This window comes from Drosophila melanogaster, chromosome 3R, assembly GCF_000001215.4.
Source record: "Drosophila melanogaster chromosome 3R".
Lineage (NCBI taxonomy): Eukaryota > Metazoa > Arthropoda > Insecta > Diptera > Drosophilidae > Drosophila > Drosophila melanogaster.
The window spans coordinates 12,993,386-13,011,452 of NT_033777.3; the positions used below are offsets into that span (position 1 = coordinate 12,993,386).

Below are 18,067 nucleotides of genomic sequence, written 5' to 3' on the forward strand. Positions count from 1 at the left end.
AAATTTCGTCATTCTTACTTATGTATGTATTTTTAATTAAGTAACAAATTCAACAGGAATTCCACACGAATCACTCACAAACTGTGCCCCTCTTGGCCAGTGAAGCCTTCTGCTTCCAAATCCGGAAATTGTATATACTCGTGTCCAGTGTGGAGTAGATGAAGATGGGCATGGAGTTGGACATGACCCAAATGGTGCCATCCTCGTCAATCTGCAATAGTAAGATGAGATGTATAACTTTTTTTCTTCAACTTTTTTATCCAAAACCATTTGCTTACCGACAAGTCGCTGGGATAAATCATATCCTCGGCATTGGAATCCACAGAGCCATAGTTTTCCGCCGAGATGGGCTTGCTGGTCTTCCAGCAGCCCACTCCGTTGCGCTGGATCTCATCGAAGAAGATCACCCCAGTCCCAGGATCGTAAGCGTGCATCGTAGACTGGGTGGACGGACCACGGCTTCCGAGTACCCGGAAATCGTTCCCATGATCGGAACGTGCGGCGTTGGATTCCTGCTGCAGAACCCGGTTGGAGACCACAAACTCATTCGTACTGGCCATGGGATGGAAGTAGGCATCGCGGCTCCCATCCAGTTTCTGGGCCCCCAAAGTTATTGAGAAGATGCCATCGTCCCAGCGGAAGGTCTGGCCGCCAATGCTGAGATCCCCGGACAGCGGATCGAAGTTGAAGTAGTTGTGCTCGAAGGACCAGATTCTATCGTTTCGCAGGTGATAGACGTACAGGCGCCGGTACACCAGATCCGGAATATAGGCGTAGGCATCGCCACACTGACCCGCCTTCACATCCACGGTGATGCTGGCCAATCCGCGACCCGTCTCAGCTATACTCTCCGGAACATCGAAGCGCTTCAGCACCTGATCCGTGGCCAAGTCAACTACCCAAATGCTGGGACGGCGGATCTGTTGGCGGTTATCTGGATATGAGAATCATGATTGAGTTTTTTATATTCTTGGTCACCAAATTAGATTAATACGGATCGATCCTGATCTTTTATATTACATGTCAATACATGCCAACTCACTTGGATACTCCAGCATTCCCGTGTCGATAAACCAGAGACGCTGGCATGCATCCACGGAGGTTCTGTAGACGGACACCAGATTCTCCGCACTCGCGTTGAACTGATTAAGCGCAAAGTTGGGATAGGCCCGCAGCTTGGGGCTGCGATTCGATCCGTCCTCGGCCAGATCGATGTAATTCAAGGTGGATGGGATGCCCACCCGTCGACGAGGCATCGTGACAAAGAGGCGGCCGCGGAAGTGAGTGGCTCCCATGGGCACGTTATTGTACGGAATGTAGGAGGCGTTGGGGTCGTCGCTGTCGGCGCGGGAGCTGACCACTACCGGTGTATCGCGGGAGGTCATAATCTTACGCTTTCGACGAGAATACTTTCCAGGAAAGACAACCGGAGCTAGTTGAACAATAAAAAAATAGTACATAAGTAAATACCAATAAATCTATCTAACAAGGCTCGCGAGATTGCTATTGCTGAATGAGAACTAGTAATATCATATTATGAGTACTAACCTGAAAAGCTGGGCCTGTCTTTCCTTCCGCCCGAGCTTAGATGGCCATCTCCGCGATTGTAAAAGTCCATCTGCTTCCATCGGAAGACCTCTATCATGGGATCAGCATCTGCCAAGGAAAGCAGCTGTAACCCTGAGATTAAACTTAGAATCAAAAATTGGGGCGATAACATTGCTCGGTTTTCCTGGGGAACTATAATCTAAGTTCGCCTTGCCAAGTTGAGGCCTCAATAGCGACTGAAAGCCAATTTGTTCCCAATTGGAATCTATTCTCACAGCGGTTCGAACGCAAATTATTAAAATTGATAAGAAAAGCGCGACTCTCACAAGTTCTCAAACCGGTTTTGTGACTTGTTAGCCTGATAATAATCGTTAGTAAAAATCTAATTATTTACATACAAATGGAATTATAAACAGCTTTCAGCTTTTCTTTCTTTTTATGTTGTATACATATATAAATCAATCACAAAAACATGAGAAGAACATTTAGTTGTAAGAAACGTTACGCTATTCGTTTATGAAAGCATTGCTGTTCTAGCAATATATTCTCTAGCAATTAATAATAATTAACCCAAAAATATAAATTTAATGCATAATTTCTAAACTTAGAAAACTAAAGCAACAAATTTCGCGCCAAAAGACTTAACGGCGATTTATTAAATTAATCAAATCACTACCAACAATCGATAAGAGGTATCGATATACAAAGCTGTTGTGTAAATCGTAATTTATTTAGCGTAAACAGTGTAAATAGCAATATGCGCTATAATCTGTTAGCCAGTTCGTTAAAATTGCTGAATAGCACGAAAACCCACAATTTGTTCTTGGTGAACGTGCGCAGCTTGACCGGCGCCGCCCACACCAACGATGCAGTGGCTCCGACCACGCGCCCACCGCCCGCAGAATCGAGGAATCCCGGAGAGGAGCAACGATCACTGCACATCGCGGTAATTGGAGTGCCCAATGTGGGAAAGAGCACGTTCATCAACAACACGGTGAACCACCGAGTGTGTCCCACCTCGGCCAAGGTGCACACCACTCGGCAGTCGAACACGGCCATTTACACCACCGGCCAGACGCAGTTGGTCTTTTACGATACGCCGGGCCTGGTCACGCAACATGAGATTCGTCGGCACCACCTGGACCAGAACTTTAAGAGTGCCTACCGCCATGCCATACAGCATGCGGACATCATCGCCGTGGTGCACGATGCCTCAAATGCCTGGACTAGGAAGGAACTGCATCCCACTGTCTTGGATACGCTGAAGGCGTATAGCAACCTGCCCAGTTTCCTGGTGCTGAATAAGATAGACGCCCTGAAGTCGAAGCGTTTGCTGTTGGATCTGATCAAGACACTCACCAACGACACCTTGACAGTTGGCAAGCGGGAAGTCCAGGCAAAAAGTGCTCTCGCCAAGGAAATAAGAATCAACAAGCGGGAGTCTAGCTGGAGCCATTTTAGCGACGTGTTTCTTGTTTCCGCCTTGACCGGCAATGGGCTGCAGGAGATGCAGAACTACCTGGTGGGCCAGGCTAAGCCCAGGGATTGGAAATACCCAGCTGACATTCATACGGACTCCAGCCCAGAAGCATTAATTGTGGAGAGTGTGCGGGCTCGTCTGCTGGACTACTTGCCGCAGGAGATACCCTACAACCTTAAGTGCGAGATCGAGTACTACAGTGTGGAAAAAAGTGAGTACTTCTGTACACTCGTAAAGAAATCCTTTTCAATTCCGATTTTCTTTGCAGATGTTGTCTACACATCCGTGCAGGTTCAGTGCCCCACCACGCGAATCGAGCGCCTAATCTGTGGCGAGGGTAATGGCAAGCTGCGGCAGATCACGGAGCGAGTTACATCAGACCTGGTGGAGATGTTCGGCCAAGCAGTGTCCCTTACTATATCTACAGTTTCCAAGGGCAAGAAGACCGCCGCTTGAGCACTTGTTGATTACTTGTACTTTATTTGTAACGTTGCATAAACCTAAGAGTTCACAAAAGCTTCAAATGCGCCACCAATTTGTCTAGATCTTCGGCAGGGGCTGGACCCAGTCCGAGGACCGTTGCTGTCCCAGATTCCAGCTGAGTGCGCCCGGCATCCCTCACCAAGGCGGCCACCACGTTCGACTCTTGGGCCTGTCGCTCCAGGGAGTTTAGCTGCTCGAAGTTGTCCACGCGCAGCACTATCTTCGGCTGTCCCAGGCGACACCAACGCTGCAGAATGGCGTTCTGCAGCTTGGTTCCCTGCACAGAGCTCTGGTAGCACATGACCGCCGCATGGGCGCACTGGGCCGCTGTCTTTCCCTTGGACATCTTTAGGTCGGTTCGGACCACCAGCGCCAGTTTGGTGGACTTGCCGAAGGCCAAACCGTTGCTGAGGAACTTCTGCAGGATGCTACTTGACGTGGGCATACTTCTGGCTCTGCTGCTCCACGTACTTCTGCATGCACGCCCGGAACTCTTTCACCTTCTCCTGGCAAGCCCTCCAGTCGCCCGTCTCGGCGATACACTCCTGCACCTTGTAGTGAAGCTCTATGCAGCCGGTCTTCTTCAGCATTAGTTCCACGGGATCCTGGTCCGTCGATGCGGACATTTTCTTCTCCACTTCGCCGGCTGAATTCGTTCGTTTCGAAATTACGAAATTCGGTCAGGGTTGTCAACACATCGAAGGGACACGGATATATTCTGTACGACATTTGGCCCACTATCGAATTGAAAGAATTTACTGTAAAATATATTTTCTTGCATTATAAATGTGTTTATTCCATAGACAGAATAGGAAATTTTTAGATCTTTGGGACCTTTTTCTGTATAAATACATGATGATTTGTTTTACCTACAATATATGTTGAAAAAAGTATATGAAACATACATTCCTATGGTTTTACAATTTTTGTATGGCTTAAAATGCTTTTTTAACATTTCCCAAATCAAATTTTTAAGAACGCATTAGTATAGTTTTCTAAGAATGGACCACACAGAAGTAAAGTAAAGCTCATATAAATAAAAGTTTGTGTTTGTTCTTTGGGATAGATGTAGAAAACTTTTCGGCCAAACAAGTGTGCACGGGGTATGACCATTTATTCGTGACTCTTGCGCGGCGTTGCGGTAATTTGAGCGAAGGCCGCCACGGGCACACCGATGCGAATGCAATCAACGAGAAACGAGCGAATTGCAACGAGCAGGCGAAAAATCACAAAAAGCGGAAAATCACAACAATCGTGGGTGCAAACGAAACGGAAACTGCGAGGCAACGGAAAGTCGGGTCCCGGAAAATCCAAACGGATGGCCCTGCAGTGAAACGCTGATGAAAGCAGAGGCGCACTTGGCGCGATTCGAGGGGCAAAGCGCGTTGCGTTGTGCTGCTCTGCGTTCTTTTCCAAAACCGATTTCGATTCCAAAAACCAAACCAATCCAATACCCACACTTATACACTTGCACACCGACACACCAGCGCACACACACAGACACGCGCGCGCATACAGTGAGCGAGTGAAAGTGCATCTACATCTGTGATTTCGTATATAATAATGCGTCGCGCATACGCGGATTTGGCCAGCAGAAGCACCAAAGACTAACAAGTGATCCGGAGCCGGGGACTGACTGAGTTGGCTGGGCTCATTGACCCATCCACCGCGTGAAAGCCCCGCCAGAAATGGCCGATCAGGTGGCGCACACCAAAGAAACGGATGCAGATGAGCCGCTGGTCAATGGCGAACTGCCAATGGAGGAGGCGCCGCCTTCCTGCTGCCATGTGATGTCTCTGTCCTCCATGGACGTAGATGTAGATGCGGATGCGGAGGGCGATGTGGATGCCACAGCGTCCTCCTCCTGCGTCGCCACCGCTTCCCAGCTGAATCCGTCGCCACCGCCTGCTGGTGTCCAACAGGCGAAGCCGGCGCGGAGCAGCTCACCGCCATGCCAGCTCCTGGAGCGGCTCAGCTTTCCCGACGGCAACATCATCAACACGCTGCACACGATCCTCGCCCTGCCTCCTTTTGATCCTTATGCCCCCGCCCCCAAAGCGGAGACGGTCTACAAGGAGGTCGTATCGCTGATGCAGTGGAGCCAGCGGGAAGACAACGCCATCGAACTGGAGCTCAGCGACAAGCTGCTGCACGAGTGCGAGCACAAGGGCGGCGATCCCAACGATGAGACGCGATCGTATTTGGTGGGTTCCCAGAAGCTGCCCGAAAGCTGTGGAGATCGATTTCATTTCATGTATTTTTTTTATTTAAATGTACTATTAAAGATGTGTGTGGGATTTTTTTATATTATACCTACATTTAGATTGGATTTAATGAGTTATCAAATCAAATGGGATAGAAATTATCTTATTAGATCGACTTTAGATGTTTCGAAATACTTAAACATGATTTTTTTTGGTTTAAAGAACACTTATTTGAAATTATGCTTTAGAATATTGATAGGTGCAATCATACCAAATACATTATATTTGAGAATATAAAGCTTTCTCAGTAAATACTCACTATCGTTCACCTTCTTTTCAGATGGCCATTGAGAACATGCGCCTGTTCTCTGAGGATCCAAAGAATCCGCTTCGTGACGCCGACGGACAGCTGCGTGCAATTACGGTGTGTTTGCTTGAAAGGATTAAGATGTATAACGAAACGTACTCCTAATCCATTGTAGCTATATTTCCAGAATCTTGCCTTCATATTTGTGAAACACCGGAAGGAGGAGTTCTTCACATTTTGTTCCTGCAAGGAATGTCTCGAATACCGCGAAACCATCATGGCCATCATGATGGATCAATTTAAGGCTGCGCACATGGTGGTCATGTTGCTAGACGTACTGATCAAGGCCTACAGTCCCATGTTGAAGTAAGAACAGTCTGCAAAACTGCAATAAGAAAAAGTCTCCTAAGTCAGTTGGTAATCATTTAAACATCTCTGTTCCAGAAACGATGCTGCCTACAATAAGTTTGAGAAACTGCTTGAGTGCAACAAGGAGATCTATTGGATTACGAGCGGTTACCTCTACGATAAAAATGCCGAATATCTTGATTTTATTGATGATACAGCGATCTCCGACAATATGATATTAGTGCTATTCAGCGCCATGTAAGTGAACACCCCAGTCCTGCATTTGTTTACTTTAAACGCATTATCTGTTCACAGATTAATGGCTAACAATCCGATGCTGCTGCTACAAATACTCGCCTATAATGTTGAATGCATTGTGAAAGCGTTTTCCGAGGGCATGATCGAAATTGCCCAAAATATTCAGGAAAACGAGAAGATTTCGGCAGAAAGGATGCTGACATGTAAGGGAATTCTCAAATGATAGCTAACTAAATAAATAAGGGGCATATTCTTCTCTTAAGTACATAAATTTAGTGACTAGGAGGAATTTATCTTTTAACTCGAACTGGTTTCATAGGGAAAATCCACTTACATATAAACTCAATGAATCACTCTTGTTTTTTAACCCTGTGTAGACATTCTGGACGGCTACTCTGATCTGAATTGCATCTCGCAGAAGATCTCGCTCAGCCTGTTTGCGTTTGAGAACGATTTCCTGCGAAAGTTCAGGCTGTCGTGGGTTCTTCTATGCCAGCGCCTTTTCCAGCAGCATGTATTCACACCCCTGGGTGATACCATGCTGGCCTGCATCCTGTCGTTGAAGGAGGTGGCTCCATCGGCCCAGACGACGGCGCTGATTAAGCGGTACATGCTGTTCGACGAGCACATGCACTCCATTGAGCGGCGCTGGACGGACATCTGGATCGAGCTAAATAAGTTTAACTTGTCGCCAACGGAGCACGAGCGCCGGATGGGCCTGCTCGATGTGTACAACATATTCGACAAGGTCGTCCTGGACGCCACATCTTTTTCGCTGCCGGATATCAGCGACGATGAGTTTATAGACTTCCAGCGCATCGTCGATCGCCAGCTGGCCTGGAAGAATATCATGGCCTTCACGAAGCTGAAGTGGCCCGATGGCTTCTACGATCCGCCCAATAAGCTGGTGCACGAGGATCTCTGCAAGAAGTGCAATTCACTTCTCGAGCACCATAACGAGTAAGTAGATTGGGTAGATTGTGCACCCAATCTGAAATTTTACAAAATAATAAATAATATAAATTAAAATTTTAAAATTATTTTTATCATTATGTACCATATCAGGAACTGCAAATGCATCACTTGCTCCATCGCCGGCACTCCTTTGCGACCACGACAAGCGGGCCATTGTGCCAAGTGCACAACGCTCGGCATTGTCGAGAAGGATCCGAAGCTGATGAAGTCCAAGATCCTTAGCACCTGCACCAGTGATGAGGCCAAGCACAATGCGGCCATAGCGGCTACTACGAGCTCCTCCACCTCCACCGCCCAGCAACAGCGACGCACTAGCGATCTGCCAGAGGATGAGTCACCAACAGGCAGCGGCAGCAGTGGATCGGTGTTCCGCCGCCAGGCAGAGACGTCCGATACCCTGCGCACCACATATCACATCGCATGGGCGGTATTCCAGCACCTGGCCACCAGGAAGCGCTATCGCCACGAAACCATCGAACCGCAGTTCATCTGCGGTGAGAATTGCCGCGTTTCCGCTTGCCAGCTGGCTAGAAAGATCCTGTCCAACCAGCTGTCGCCGCTGCTGACCAAATATCTGCTGCGCTGCTTCCAGCCGCTGTCGTTTACGCGGGAGGAGCTGCGCTCCACGATTCCATCGCTGATGTTCTTCAATCGGAAGCTGGCGCCTAGTCCCGCCGAGCTGCAGGAGCTGCGAAACCAGCACTATGTGTACAAAACATACTGGACCTTCGTGCTCTCCATCTACGCCAACTTCTTTGTAAAATTCAACTCGAGCAGCACGGATTTCGGTCACCTGGAGCTAATCAAGGGCGATCTGCGCCTGCGGCTAAACAGCGTAGTTGGCGACAAGGAGGACAATCGGTTTGAGCAGTTTCTGGCTCAAGTTATTGGGTAAGTTTTCTCACCTAAATTGTTTCCAACGTGGATGTTTCTTAATAGGCTTTCTTTTCCTCATCGCAGATACTCACCTTTCAAAGTCACTGATGAGTAAGTATTGAAGACCAAATGTTTTGACCAAACATAAACTTAACCAAGGCAGTCCTCCATTTTTCTTTTTTGACACGTGCCATTTTGACATTTGCGGACATGTTTTTATTAGGGACCATCTACACCACAAGCATGCAAACAGGGTTGCCATTGCAAAATACTGCAGGAGTTAAAAAATAATAATAAGCCTGTAAAGTTGTTCGATTATGTGTATAATTAATTAATTTTTAATTATGCTTTTAAAAGGTAATAATCTAGCACTTGGCAGTTAATAGTGTTTTTTTTATGATCTGTCCTAAGTGGACAATAATTAAATGTTGTATATTCACTTAAGCAATACAATCAGTAGTTGTGGGGTGAACATTCTCTTGGGGGGTGTGCCAGTTAAGATATGTCTTTTATTATTCAGCCAGGATGGCACTTGCATTAACATCTTGACAATATCGGCTATCGATTACTGATAATTTGGATCCTTACCTTTGCATATCGTTATCCTCTCTAAGAGACCTGTCAATTAAATCGTGACAATTCAGATTCTAGCAGGCTTCTGTTTGGCACGCCAGAAATATTAAGATTTTAAAAACGAGAGTGAATAAGAAAGGACTTGAGTTGTACTGTTGTGATTCTAAAATTAATTATAATTATCATTGCAGTTTTACTTTGGGTGATGCCAACATAGAGAAGTTGCAATTTGGAGTGGATCAGCTAATGATGTTGCACGACTCTCAGATAATGTAAGTTCTAAATTATAGCAATCATTAAATCATTAACTTATGAGATTATGTTTCATTGCAGAAAACGCACTAAACCAGATAGCACTACTGGCTTATCGGGTGCCAAATCCAAGTTAGGGGAATCGAACGTGCCCCAGTCCGGAGGCAAAAATGGCGAAGCTGGCGGCAACAAGAAGAGCAAGGAGAAGATGCGAAAATGTGAGGAGCTATGATTCAGATTTCTGCTAAGATATTAAGGACGTGTTTTTTATAACCTCTAGGCTGTTCTGACTACGCGGACATTGGGGAGCCCTGCAAGGAGAATCATTCAAAGAAACGGGTCAAAAAGGAGTGCAATCATGCGCGCTTCAATGAGACGCGCGATCGGCTGCGTAAGAAGCTCTCCCAGATCGTCAACGAGCGTAAGACCAAGTCCACGGAGGAGACCACGCCATCGAAGACCAAATGCAGCAAGCCGGAGCCAGTTGCTGTCCCCGCACCGGCAGCCATCCCACCGAAGCGGCCGCCATCACCCTTCAATCCGCCAAAGTTACCAGCAGTGTTGGCTGTGGCGGCTCTCGACCGAATTTGCCGCGAGGAGCACGAGGACGACAGTCTACTGCGTCTGGACAGCCTCTGCAAGAGCCTGCAGAGGCACACGGATGCCACAGACGCCTCGGCTGCGGCTGCTGCTCTGGCCGCTTTCAAGCACGGTAGCGGCTTTCCAGCGGACTACAGCAAAGAGGACATGATGCAGGACTTTGCTGAGTTCCTGGGTACCTATACCTATACCCGTGAACAGGACCAACAGCGCTGGATCAATGAGACGCTCAACTTTATCGAGGGCAAGTCCCAGCAGCCGCACACCGCGAATCCCAAGAAAGCAGCCAAGAAAGCCAAGCAAAAGATGCGCAAGGAGGAGGAGAAACGTATTAAGGAACTGGAGGATCTGCGCTGCCAGTTTCTGGACATCTATTTCAAGGAGTTCATTGACAAGTATGAGATGAAGACCTTGACGGCTGCAGGCGGCCGGAAAAAGGAGAAGAAGCGCATCGGCGAGCTGGAGACGAACATTAAAAACCTTCAGCGGGCAAAGGCTAAAGTGGAGACAGTGATCCTCGAACTTATTGCCACCGTCAAGCAGACGAACAGCGAGTTCAAGTTCTCCTACTTGCCTACCAAGCAACAGCAGCTGGCCAAGATGGCCCAGCTGGAAGAGATCCTGAACGGGGGCCCGACCACTGCCACTGCCGAACCTGTTAGACAGGAGCCTCCACAGCAGTCTGCGCCGCAATATCCCGAGTTCAGTAGTAACGCCTCCTTTTACCATCCACCAGGACTCGGGCAGCAGAACACGCCCGTATGCTTCGCACCACCCCAGCAGTCCCAACATCCGCCTCAACTGTCTCGCGATGTGATCGCCGCCATGGCGGCCAGCTCCATCACTGCCGATCCCTCCAAGCGCATTGTGACAATACGGCGGGTGCAGCTGCCTCATCCGGGCGCCGAGCAGCAGGTGACTGTAGTGGCCAAAGGCAGTGCTCCGCACGAGGACAAACTGCTCTACACTTTTGTCAACGGGCATATGGTGGCTTCAGGTCCGATACAGCCAGAGGAAATGGCTCCTCGACAGGCAACGGTTCCGGCTCCAGCGCCCAGTGTTCCTGAAAAGAGTGCCAAGGCCAAGAAGAAAGAGGCTAAGCGAGCTGCCGCGGCGGCAGCAGCAGAAGCAGCAGCTGCGGCCGAGGCAGCTGCAGCGGCAGCAGCAGAAGCTGCGGCGGAGCAAAAAGCCAAGCTAAAGAACAAGAAGCAGGCGAAGAAGACAGCCGTGGCTGTGGCCACCGCCTCCAGTTCCACAGCGAGCAGCAACTCCTCAAAGTCGCAGACGCCGCAGAGTACGCGCGAAAGCTCGGTGTGCAGTGTTAAGCCAAAGACTGTACCCAAGAAGCCGACTTCCAAGCCACCCAAAGTTGTAGAAGTGACACCACCACCGCCTGTTCCCGAACCGGAACCGGAGCCACCCAAGAGGCAGAAACGCTTGAAGTCGAGACTGGATCCTGGACAGTTGGACAACAATCCGTGGAAGGCGCTGCACATGCAAGATTCGTCGGAGGGAGAGTGGGAAACTGGTAGTGAGTCAGACGAAGGAGTCCCAACACCAGCGCAGCCACCAATAAGGCAGCAGCCCAAACTGCCAGCTGCTCCGGCTCCCAAGCCCGTTGCACCGTCAGTGGTCACAAAGGCGAAGCCGGCTCCAGCCGCAGTTGCAGCACCTGCCAAAAAGGTGAAGCAACAGGAAGCACCGGCCCACCAAAAGCAACCAGCTGCCAAGACTCAGGCACAGCCTAAGAGCAAATCGACGTTTGCTTCCGTGGGCAAGTCCAATCCGCCGCAACAGCAGCAGCAACAGTATCAGCAGGAAAAGGTGCCGCCTACCAAGAGCCAGCAGCAGCGTCCAGCGGAATCATCCAGGAAGCAGAAGCAGGCTCCTGGCAATCTCGAATCCAATCGCAGCGCTCCGAATCAGCGCTGTGAGCATTTGCAGACGCAACAGGCGCCTCGCAGTGGACGGGTCAATGGTCGAACAAAGCCCACGCCTGGAGGTCAACAGCAGCCCGTGCAGCAGCACTCCAACGCTCATGCGGCGGAATCCATTGCTCCGCCAAAGAAGTCGCAGCGTGGAAAGCGCGGACATCGCCAGAAGCAGGGTAAGTTCAAGTTCAACCATTCATTGGTAAACCTAGAACGCTATTATTACTTATTTTATGATTCCCTGCAGAGGATCTCTCTGGCATTCCACACAACATGGGCTATTTCAATCCCAACGAAATTGCCATACCGCCGCAGTCGGGAAGCTATGCCAGCACTCTGGCTCAGCAGCTGCAGCATTTGCGCATCAGCCAGCCAGGAGGTAGTTCCAACTCGAAGGAGGCATCCCAGTCGCCCAACTGCAGCATTATGGACCAGCTGAACCGCGGTGTACAGGTGGAACACCTTTCCCTACCGCCTGGCATCACCCTCACCAAGGTGGATCCGGCTAAAAGCGAGCAGTTACGCCAGAAAAGTGAGTCCATCCGTTTGCTGTCCAAGCCACTGGCCGAGCAACAGCAGCAGCAGCATCACTTCCAGCAGCAGTCTCACCTCCTGGCCGGCTACTATGGAGCAGCCGGTGCCGCTGGCATGGATCCCAACGGTGTAATCATGGTGGAGGCCAACCCACGGCCCAATCGCAGCCAAGCTCCAGTTGCACCACCCAATGTGGCTGCAGCGGCCTCCGCAGCGAGCGCCAACGGAAAAGCCTCTAGGCGTCGTCGTCGCAATCGTGGAAAGTCTGGTGGCGGGAGCGGCGGAAACCCAGGCAGCTCGGGGGCGGCCAACAAGCAACGAACGGGAGGAGAAGGCGGCGGATCAGCAGCAGGAGCGGCTGATGGCCAGATATTGGCTAACTCGCCAGCCACTGCGGCCACCATTGAAGCTAACGCCAGTGGTAATATTATCACGCTGCGCAATCCCATGTTCCATCAGGGCAATGGGCCAGTGGCCGGCGGAGGCATGATGCCGCCCAATCCCAATCCAATGCCGCCAGGTGAGTGGTTCTTCTACTTGTCGCAATTTCATATACGATAATAACCAACATATATTAACTATTCGTTGCAGTGCGCAGCTTTGGCGCCGGACTTCCGGTTCCTCCAGCCATGTCCTTGGATCAGCCTGCCGCAATCATCAAGAACGAGAACGGCATGTTTACCATACGCAATCCGGCGCTTCACCAGGCTGTGACCAATGGCCTGGCCATGGGAGGCTATCGCCAGTTCGGTGGCAATGTCAACTATTACACGCCCCAAGAGGCTGTGGCGGAAGCGGCACGAGCCGCCCAGCAAAAGCTGCAGCAGCAGCAGCAGGCCGGTAGTGCGGCCCCAGTTGCTCATGGAGGCGGCGACAGCTCGAATTTCTCCTACTTCTCCAGTGGATCGGCCAGTGGCAACGGCAGCGGAAGCAGCAACGGCGGCAACGGGACGCACAACAATATCAGTATTAGCTGTACCAACGTTCCCCCAACCAGCGCCGAAAGTCCTGGCCGATTGGTCGGCGAGGCGGCAGTAATTGCCCGTCCCAAGCACTCACAGAAATGTCTATCGGCTATTGGCAGTGAGCTGAAACAGAAGGCCAGCAAGTGGCCGTGCTTTGGTCAGCAGCAGCAGCAGCAGCAGCAGCAGCAGGATTATAGCAATAGTGCTGGCGGCTCTACGAGCGGAGTGCCACTGCAGGAGCAGTACCAGCAGTCGAGCTACTACAATGGTTTCGAGGTTTTCTCGGCGGCAGCGGCTACCGCATCGCACGGTCCTGGAAACGGCGGCGTATCGACCGATTGCCACATGCATCACAACTGTGGCGACGACTCTCCGCCGCCCACCATCACCGGTTTCAATTCCTATCTGGAGGGCATTCCGAACACCGGAGTCATTCGCTACGACGACGCCGCCTTTCTCAAGAACTTGATACCGGGCCAGCATCTCAACAACGAGGTGCGTTACGGATATGATAACTGTTTGTGGGAGCACGATCTCTATTCGAACTATCAAACTTATCCGTTGCCCAATCCATTCACCTCATTCTTCTCATCCTAATTATTTTCTGTAACTGCACATTTTTAATTTGACCTTGCACACAAAAAAAAAAAAAAAACAAAAAAAAAAAAAAAGAATGAAAAGGTTACATCGCAAGAAAATGTATTTCCCTTTGCCCTTTGCTGCAATAAAATCCACAAATCTTTATTTTTAGTTTTCCTAAAATGTCACATGCTCTTCTTGCATTCGTGCATTCGTATTTTTGCAGGTCTCCATACACAATATTTCGGAGTCCAACTTCACGCGCAACAACGCGTCGCCGTCGCCGCATCACGTGGAGATCACCAGCGTGTTTGGAAACCGGGCACGCTCCTCCAACGCCTATGATCCGCAGCAGCAGCCGCCACCCGTTCCGGGTGCCAACTACTGCGACAACGTGGCCGCCGACTACGGCAGTGGTTAGTTTATACATGTTACATGGCTAAGAGTCCTCAATCCAATTGACCCATTTGTACATATTTGCAGATTCCCACCTCTTCGTGCAGAACAATCTGCTGACGCGAATGGCACAGCCGGCGGTTCCGCCGGACCCATTTGGCTATGACTTCGATCCCTCCTCGGTGGTGCCGGGCGGAGGATCGAAGGCGGCCAGCGTGGCCAGCGATCTGAACGAATTCCTGCGCCGCAGCCCGCTCAGCCAGCGAACATCGCCGTACAGCCAGGACGAGAATGCCGCCGCCCTGGAAACCTTCGTGCAGAACATGAACGCACTGCAGATCGCCACGGATGCGGAGTGCTCGCGGCTGAATGGCACGGGAACTGGAGGTGGGCCGAGCGATGTGGCCTCGGCGGACGCCACCGCCGGAGGAGCTGCCAATGCGGCCGCCGCCTGGTGGTGAGCCACATGACACGAGGTGCGCTGCCTGGCCAGCAGATTGAGTTGAACTCCTCACATTCATAACAGTCTCTCACATACGCAGACATTTCATCGATGAAAAGCAGAAAGAAAAAAAAAAAAACGAAACATAAAAATTCAAAAAACCGAAAACGCATCCAAGAAATCATTCAAAATGACTTAGGAGTCAATTTCAATGTTTCAACAAAAAAGAGAAAAATAAAGAAAAATTAACTCAAATGGAAGTTCACATATCCTGCGATTGTGTGTTTTTATTCAATTCCCCTTAAATTAACTAAATCTATGCTAATAATCAAAGCTAAATTATCAAAATGAGCTTTATTTCTCCTTGCGATTTTAATTGTTAATTGTATTTTGTTATAATTGATAAAACAATGCCGACTAAATTGAAACTGGTTGGGGATTTTGGATTTATTGTTAAATTTTCAATTTGATGCTAGTAAATATAAAAACGTTACGCTTAAATAGCAAGAATTAGTTGCCGTCGAGTGGCTAAAATACTTGAGTGCTTTCACATCTCGAAGACGAGCGATCCGGAGGCGTAGCTAACGCTGGAGTCCTCAATGTCCTGACACTGGCTGCTCTGGGCGTACTTGAGGAACTTGAAACTCATCTTGTCGTAGCCCTGATCCTGCAGTGCCTTCACGGCGCCTAGCATTACTCCGATGGGATGGCGTCCGCATATCGTATTGTTGTACTTGCGCAAGTACTCGGTGAAGGAGTGCGGATTGAGCGACTCAATGATGTCCATGCCCTGCTTGTCCAGCTTCTCGATGGACTTGTGAATCGCTCCGCAGGAGCTGTCATAGTAGGTATAGCTGAAGCGATGGCCCCAGTGGCAAAAGTCGGAAGATATCACAAACAGATTGGTGGGGTCCATCAGATACGAGGACAGCAGGCTGCCGTACTGCGCCTCCTGTTCGGGATTGAGCGAACCCACCAGAATAGGCACAATGGTGAACTGATCCTTGTAGCTGCAGCAGTGCTATTACTTAGTAAAACGCCTCGAGCATATATTCAAATCCACTTACTCCTCCATCACTTTGGCAATGTAGGGTAAATGCATCTCGATGGAGTGTTCATCCTCGTCAGTCTTCATGTCCATCCAAGAAAACTTTCCAGTCTTCTCAAGCTCAGAGTTGACTAAATATAAATAATAAATGAAATCAATAAAACATGCAATGCACCTTGTATTTGCAATCGACATACTCTGAGCATCAATTTTGAGATCATAGAGGGGTGTCCTGTACTTCTTCGCCACGGATAAGGCGCAGCCACGCAGACGCACATGATGCGAGGGACCCAGTATGAAGATTCGCTTGCTGCAAGCAAAGGTTCAATAAAACCGGATTGTCTTCGCGGAAATCTCGAATGTGAACTTCTTACACGACAACTGGGCTAACTTGGCGATAGGCAAAGGCAGCGCAGGCTCCACAGTACGTATATCCAGCATGTCTGTGGAATATCAATCAGTAAGTTCAATGGTGCTTATTGCAAGAATTCGGTTAAATCTTACGGAGCAATGATGGCACGAGCCGGTCCATGGGACAAATCTGCGGCACCCAGCCAACGATCCAACTGTCTCGAGAGCTCGGCGCCTGAAAAGCAAAGTAAATACATTTATTAACGAATAAATAATATCGTAAACCATAATTCCCTGCTCAGGAATTGGTTTCAGTTTCGAAATCAACGAAAATAGTTGGCCAGTCGTTGCCTAGCAGCAAACAAACAAATATTTCCTGGTTTATAAGACTTTCACTAAATCGAGACTTATCACAGCAGCGATATAAAGTTATTAAATATTGATTTAAATTTTAGTTGAACATTCCGCGATGGAAACTGATAAGGAAAAACAAAGCGATGAGCTCATGAATCGCATTCGGAACGAGCTTACAGCTATATTATCTCAAGAGTAAGTTATCAAGTTACCCAATATATATATATATATATAAAAGAAGAAAAAAATCAATCCATTTATAATCCTACAACAGGGCTGCTGATGATTCCGACAAGGAGGCGTCACAGGAACTGCTCCTGAGTCCCAATCCGCTGCCCATTTTCGGGCCCATAAGGAAAACAAGGAAAGCAAAATCGAGGAGTTCCAAGAAGAACAATAGTAAGGCCTCCTCCTCGTCCGCTGGCAGTACAAAGAGTTCGTCGTCGGGTACCAGATCATCTGAAGATCGTTTAACTGGAGGTGGAGCCCAGGAGAAGCCATCGGATCCGGTCTCCACATCCTCGAGCTATTCGCTAAGATCAGGATATGACGCTCCGCCCGTGGAGGCCAGTGCCCGTGCCGACTTCCTTGAATCGCAAGCGGCCAAAAGCATCGACGAAGATGTCCGGAAGATGCAGCTGGAGCTCAAGCAGAGCTACGAACTCTTCCAGGGCATTGGCGAGAAATTGGAGTCGGTTAGCTTCACGGGCTTGAAGGACCGCATACGGGACCTGCACCTAAACGAATCCAACAACGAGTTGGGCAAAGCGACGACTGCAGAGCTTCAGATGATGTTCGACCAGCGTTTCCTGCAAAATCGCCTGGACAAGCTATCCACGGACGCCACGCAGGGATTCCGTCGGCATCCCGGCGAATTCGGCGACATACCCGAGCTGAGCACCTTCTTCCAGGCATGCACTCAGTTGGAACGCGGACTGGATGCACTGCGTCAGCAGCGGCGGCGCAACAGCGAGCTGGAGAAGCGTCTGTGCTGGGCCACCGAAATCGCATACGATCGCATGGACGAGATTCGCAATGCGGTTGGCTCGGATCCGGAAAAGAACTTCTGAATTGGTGACCTGTAGTTACATTTTTGGTTCACCCTAAGGTTCATTACCCGCACACAAACACACACACAGGCAAACACGCACAGGTGCAATACATATGCGTTTATCCCACACCCATAGGCGATGCAATAATTGATTGTGTTATCTTCTGGGCCGCAGCTGGGTTGTTACTCACCCGAGTCCGTGTACCAGCTGCCTGCATGGGTTGCTCTTCTGGCCGACATTTTGTGCGAGATCCCTAATCGGTCTGTTTAGTTAGTAAGAGCTATTAACTGGCCGTTACTTGTAGAAAAAACGAGTTCTTTGTTATTGGTACAGCAGTGTGACCGTCGTCTTGTTTTTGAAATAAACACGTTCTCTGGATTCGCTGATCAGCGGTCACACTTCTTCAGGGCTGCATTAAGTACTTAAATATCGTTTTTTTTTTGGTATAATCATATATACCATTAATACTTTTTTATTATTCTAAATAATAAATCACACAAATAAAATACAA

At 49.2% G+C, this 18,067-nt stretch overlaps 7 protein-coding genes across 13 annotated transcripts; 3 read left to right on the forward strand and 4 right to left on the reverse strand.

Annotated features, from left to right (window-relative positions):
- Positions 1–9: 9 nt before the first annotated feature.
- Positions 10–1,762, reverse strand: yellow-f2. Its single transcript, NM_141990.3, has 4 exons — positions 1,549–1,762; positions 1,043–1,432; positions 279–934; positions 10–211 (listed from the first exon to the last, which is right to left on the reverse strand). The coding sequence occupies exons 1-4, from the start codon at positions 1,718–1,720 to the stop codon at positions 71–73; spliced, it is 1,359 nt and encodes a 452-aa protein (NP_650247.1). The 5' UTR covers positions 1,721–1,762; the 3' UTR covers positions 10–70.
- A 472-nt stretch (positions 1,763–2,234) lies between these two features.
- On the forward strand, positions 2,235–3,540 carry CG7488 (uncharacterized protein). The gene is made up of 2 exons (NM_141991.3): positions 2,235–3,239; positions 3,297–3,540. Exons 1-2 carry the CDS (start codon positions 2,306–2,308, stop codon positions 3,482–3,484), a joined length of 1,122 nt encoding a protein of 373 aa, NP_650248.1. The 5' UTR covers positions 2,235–2,305; the 3' UTR covers positions 3,485–3,540.
- On the reverse strand, positions 3,491–4,341 carry CG44194 (uncharacterized protein). 2 transcript variants are annotated; one of them, NM_001300379.1, is made up of 1 exon: positions 3,491–4,341. In NM_001300379.1, the coding sequence occupies exon 1, from the start codon at positions 4,135–4,137 to the stop codon at positions 3,940–3,942; it is 198 nt and encodes a 65-aa protein (NP_001287308.1). In that variant the 5' UTR covers positions 4,138–4,341; the 3' UTR covers positions 3,491–3,939. The 2 variants fall into 2 exon arrangements, with proteins under 2 accessions (NP_001287308.1, NP_001262518.1); NM_001275589.1 differs by having other exon boundaries at positions 3,491–4,197.
- On the reverse strand, positions 3,491–4,341 carry CG17327 (uncharacterized protein). 2 transcript variants are annotated; one of them, NM_001275590.1, is made up of 1 exon: positions 3,491–4,341. In NM_001275590.1, the coding sequence occupies exon 1, from the start codon at positions 3,954–3,956 to the stop codon at positions 3,537–3,539; it is 420 nt and encodes a 139-aa protein (NP_001262519.1). In that variant the 5' UTR covers positions 3,957–4,341; the 3' UTR covers positions 3,491–3,536. The 2 variants fall into 2 exon arrangements, with proteins under 2 accessions (NP_001262519.1, NP_731760.1); NM_169488.2 differs by having other exon boundaries at positions 3,491–4,197.
- Positions 4,342–4,703: 362 nt separating this feature from the next.
- CG7518 (uncharacterized protein) lies at positions 4,704–15,019 on the forward strand. 5 transcript variants are annotated; one of them, NM_141993.5, is made up of 15 exons: positions 4,704–5,715; positions 6,056–6,139; positions 6,198–6,388; positions 6,467–6,628; positions 6,686–6,831; positions 7,006–7,588; positions 7,694–8,494; positions 8,564–8,590; positions 9,244–9,324; positions 9,386–9,522; positions 9,585–12,011; positions 12,083–12,889; positions 12,961–13,829; positions 14,007–14,329; positions 14,397–15,019. In NM_141993.5, exons 1-14 carry the CDS (start codon positions 5,200–5,202, stop codon positions 14,256–14,258), a joined length of 7,083 nt encoding a protein of 2,360 aa, NP_650250.4. In that variant the 5' UTR covers positions 4,704–5,199; the 3' UTR covers positions 14,259–14,329; positions 14,397–15,019. The 5 variants fall into 5 exon arrangements, with proteins under 5 accessions (NP_650250.4, NP_731761.3, NP_001247080.1 ...); NM_169489.4 differs by having other exon boundaries at positions 14,140–14,329; NM_001260151.1 differs by having other exon boundaries at positions 6,210–6,388; positions 14,140–14,329.
- Positions 14,999–17,925, reverse strand: CG8031 (uncharacterized protein). Its single transcript, NM_141995.4, has 6 exons — positions 17,747–17,925; positions 16,304–16,385; positions 16,174–16,242; positions 15,997–16,109; positions 15,819–15,930; positions 14,999–15,761 (listed from the first exon to the last, which is right to left on the reverse strand). The coding sequence occupies exons 1-6, from the start codon at positions 17,793–17,795 to the stop codon at positions 15,299–15,301; spliced, it is 888 nt and encodes a 295-aa protein (NP_650252.1). The 5' UTR covers positions 17,796–17,925; the 3' UTR covers positions 14,999–15,298.
- On the forward strand, positions 16,510–17,701 carry CG11656 (uncharacterized protein). The gene is made up of 2 exons (NM_141994.2): positions 16,510–16,699; positions 16,779–17,701. Exons 1-2 carry the CDS (start codon positions 16,620–16,622, stop codon positions 17,572–17,574), a joined length of 876 nt encoding a protein of 291 aa, NP_650251.1. The 5' UTR covers positions 16,510–16,619; the 3' UTR covers positions 17,575–17,701.
- Positions 17,926–18,067: the final 142 nt, after the last annotated feature.

Bases quoted from the DNA above. Each gene is read 5' to 3' on its own strand.
- yellow-f2 (NM_141990.3), bottom strand. From the start codon at position 1,720: ATGTTATCGCCCCAATTTTTGATTCTAAGTTTAATCTCAGGGTTACAG. The intron at 1,433-1,548 runs GTTAGTACTCAT...TTGTTCAACTAG, and splicing joins AGACAGGCCCAGCTTTTCAG to CTCCGGTTGTCTTTCCTGGA. The intron at 935-1,042 runs GTGAGTTGGCAT...TCTCATATCCAG, and splicing joins GGGAATGCTGGAGTATCCAA to ATAACCGCCAACAGATCCGC.
- CG7488 (NM_141991.3), top strand. From the start codon at position 2,306: ATGCGCTATAATCTGTTAGCCAGTTCGTTAAAATTGCTGAATAGCACG. The intron at 3,240-3,296 runs GTGAGTACTTCT...TTTTCTTTGCAG, and splicing joins GTACTACAGTGTGGAAAAAA to ATGTTGTCTACACATCCGTG.
- CG11656 (NM_141994.2), top strand. From the start codon at position 16,620: ATGGAAACTGATAAGGAAAAACAAAGCGATGAGCTCATGAATCGCATT. The intron at 16,700-16,778 runs GTAAGTTATCAA...ATCCTACAACAG, and splicing joins ACAGCTATATTATCTCAAGA to GGCTGCTGATGATTCCGACA.
- CG7518 (NM_169489.4), top strand. From the start codon at position 5,200: ATGGCCGATCAGGTGGCGCACACCAAAGAAACGGATGCAGATGAGCCG. The intron at 6,629-6,685 runs GTAAGTGAACAC...ATCTGTTCACAG, and splicing joins TTAGTGCTATTCAGCGCCAT to ATTAATGGCTAACAATCCGA. The intron at 12,012-12,082 runs GTAAGTTCAAGT...GATTCCCTGCAG, and splicing joins CGGACATCGCCAGAAGCAGG to AGGATCTCTCTGGCATTCCA.
- CG8031 (NM_141995.4), bottom strand. From the start codon at position 17,795: ATGTCGGCCAGAAGAGCAACCCATGCAGGCAGCTGGTACACGGACTCG. The intron at 16,243-16,303 runs GTAAGATTTAAC...GATATTCCACAG, and splicing joins GCTCGTGCCATCATTGCTCC to ACATGCTGGATATACGTACT. The intron at 16,110-16,173 runs GTAAGAAGTTCA...CTTTGCTTGCAG, and splicing joins CAAGTTAGCCCAGTTGTCGT to CAAGCGAATCTTCATACTGG.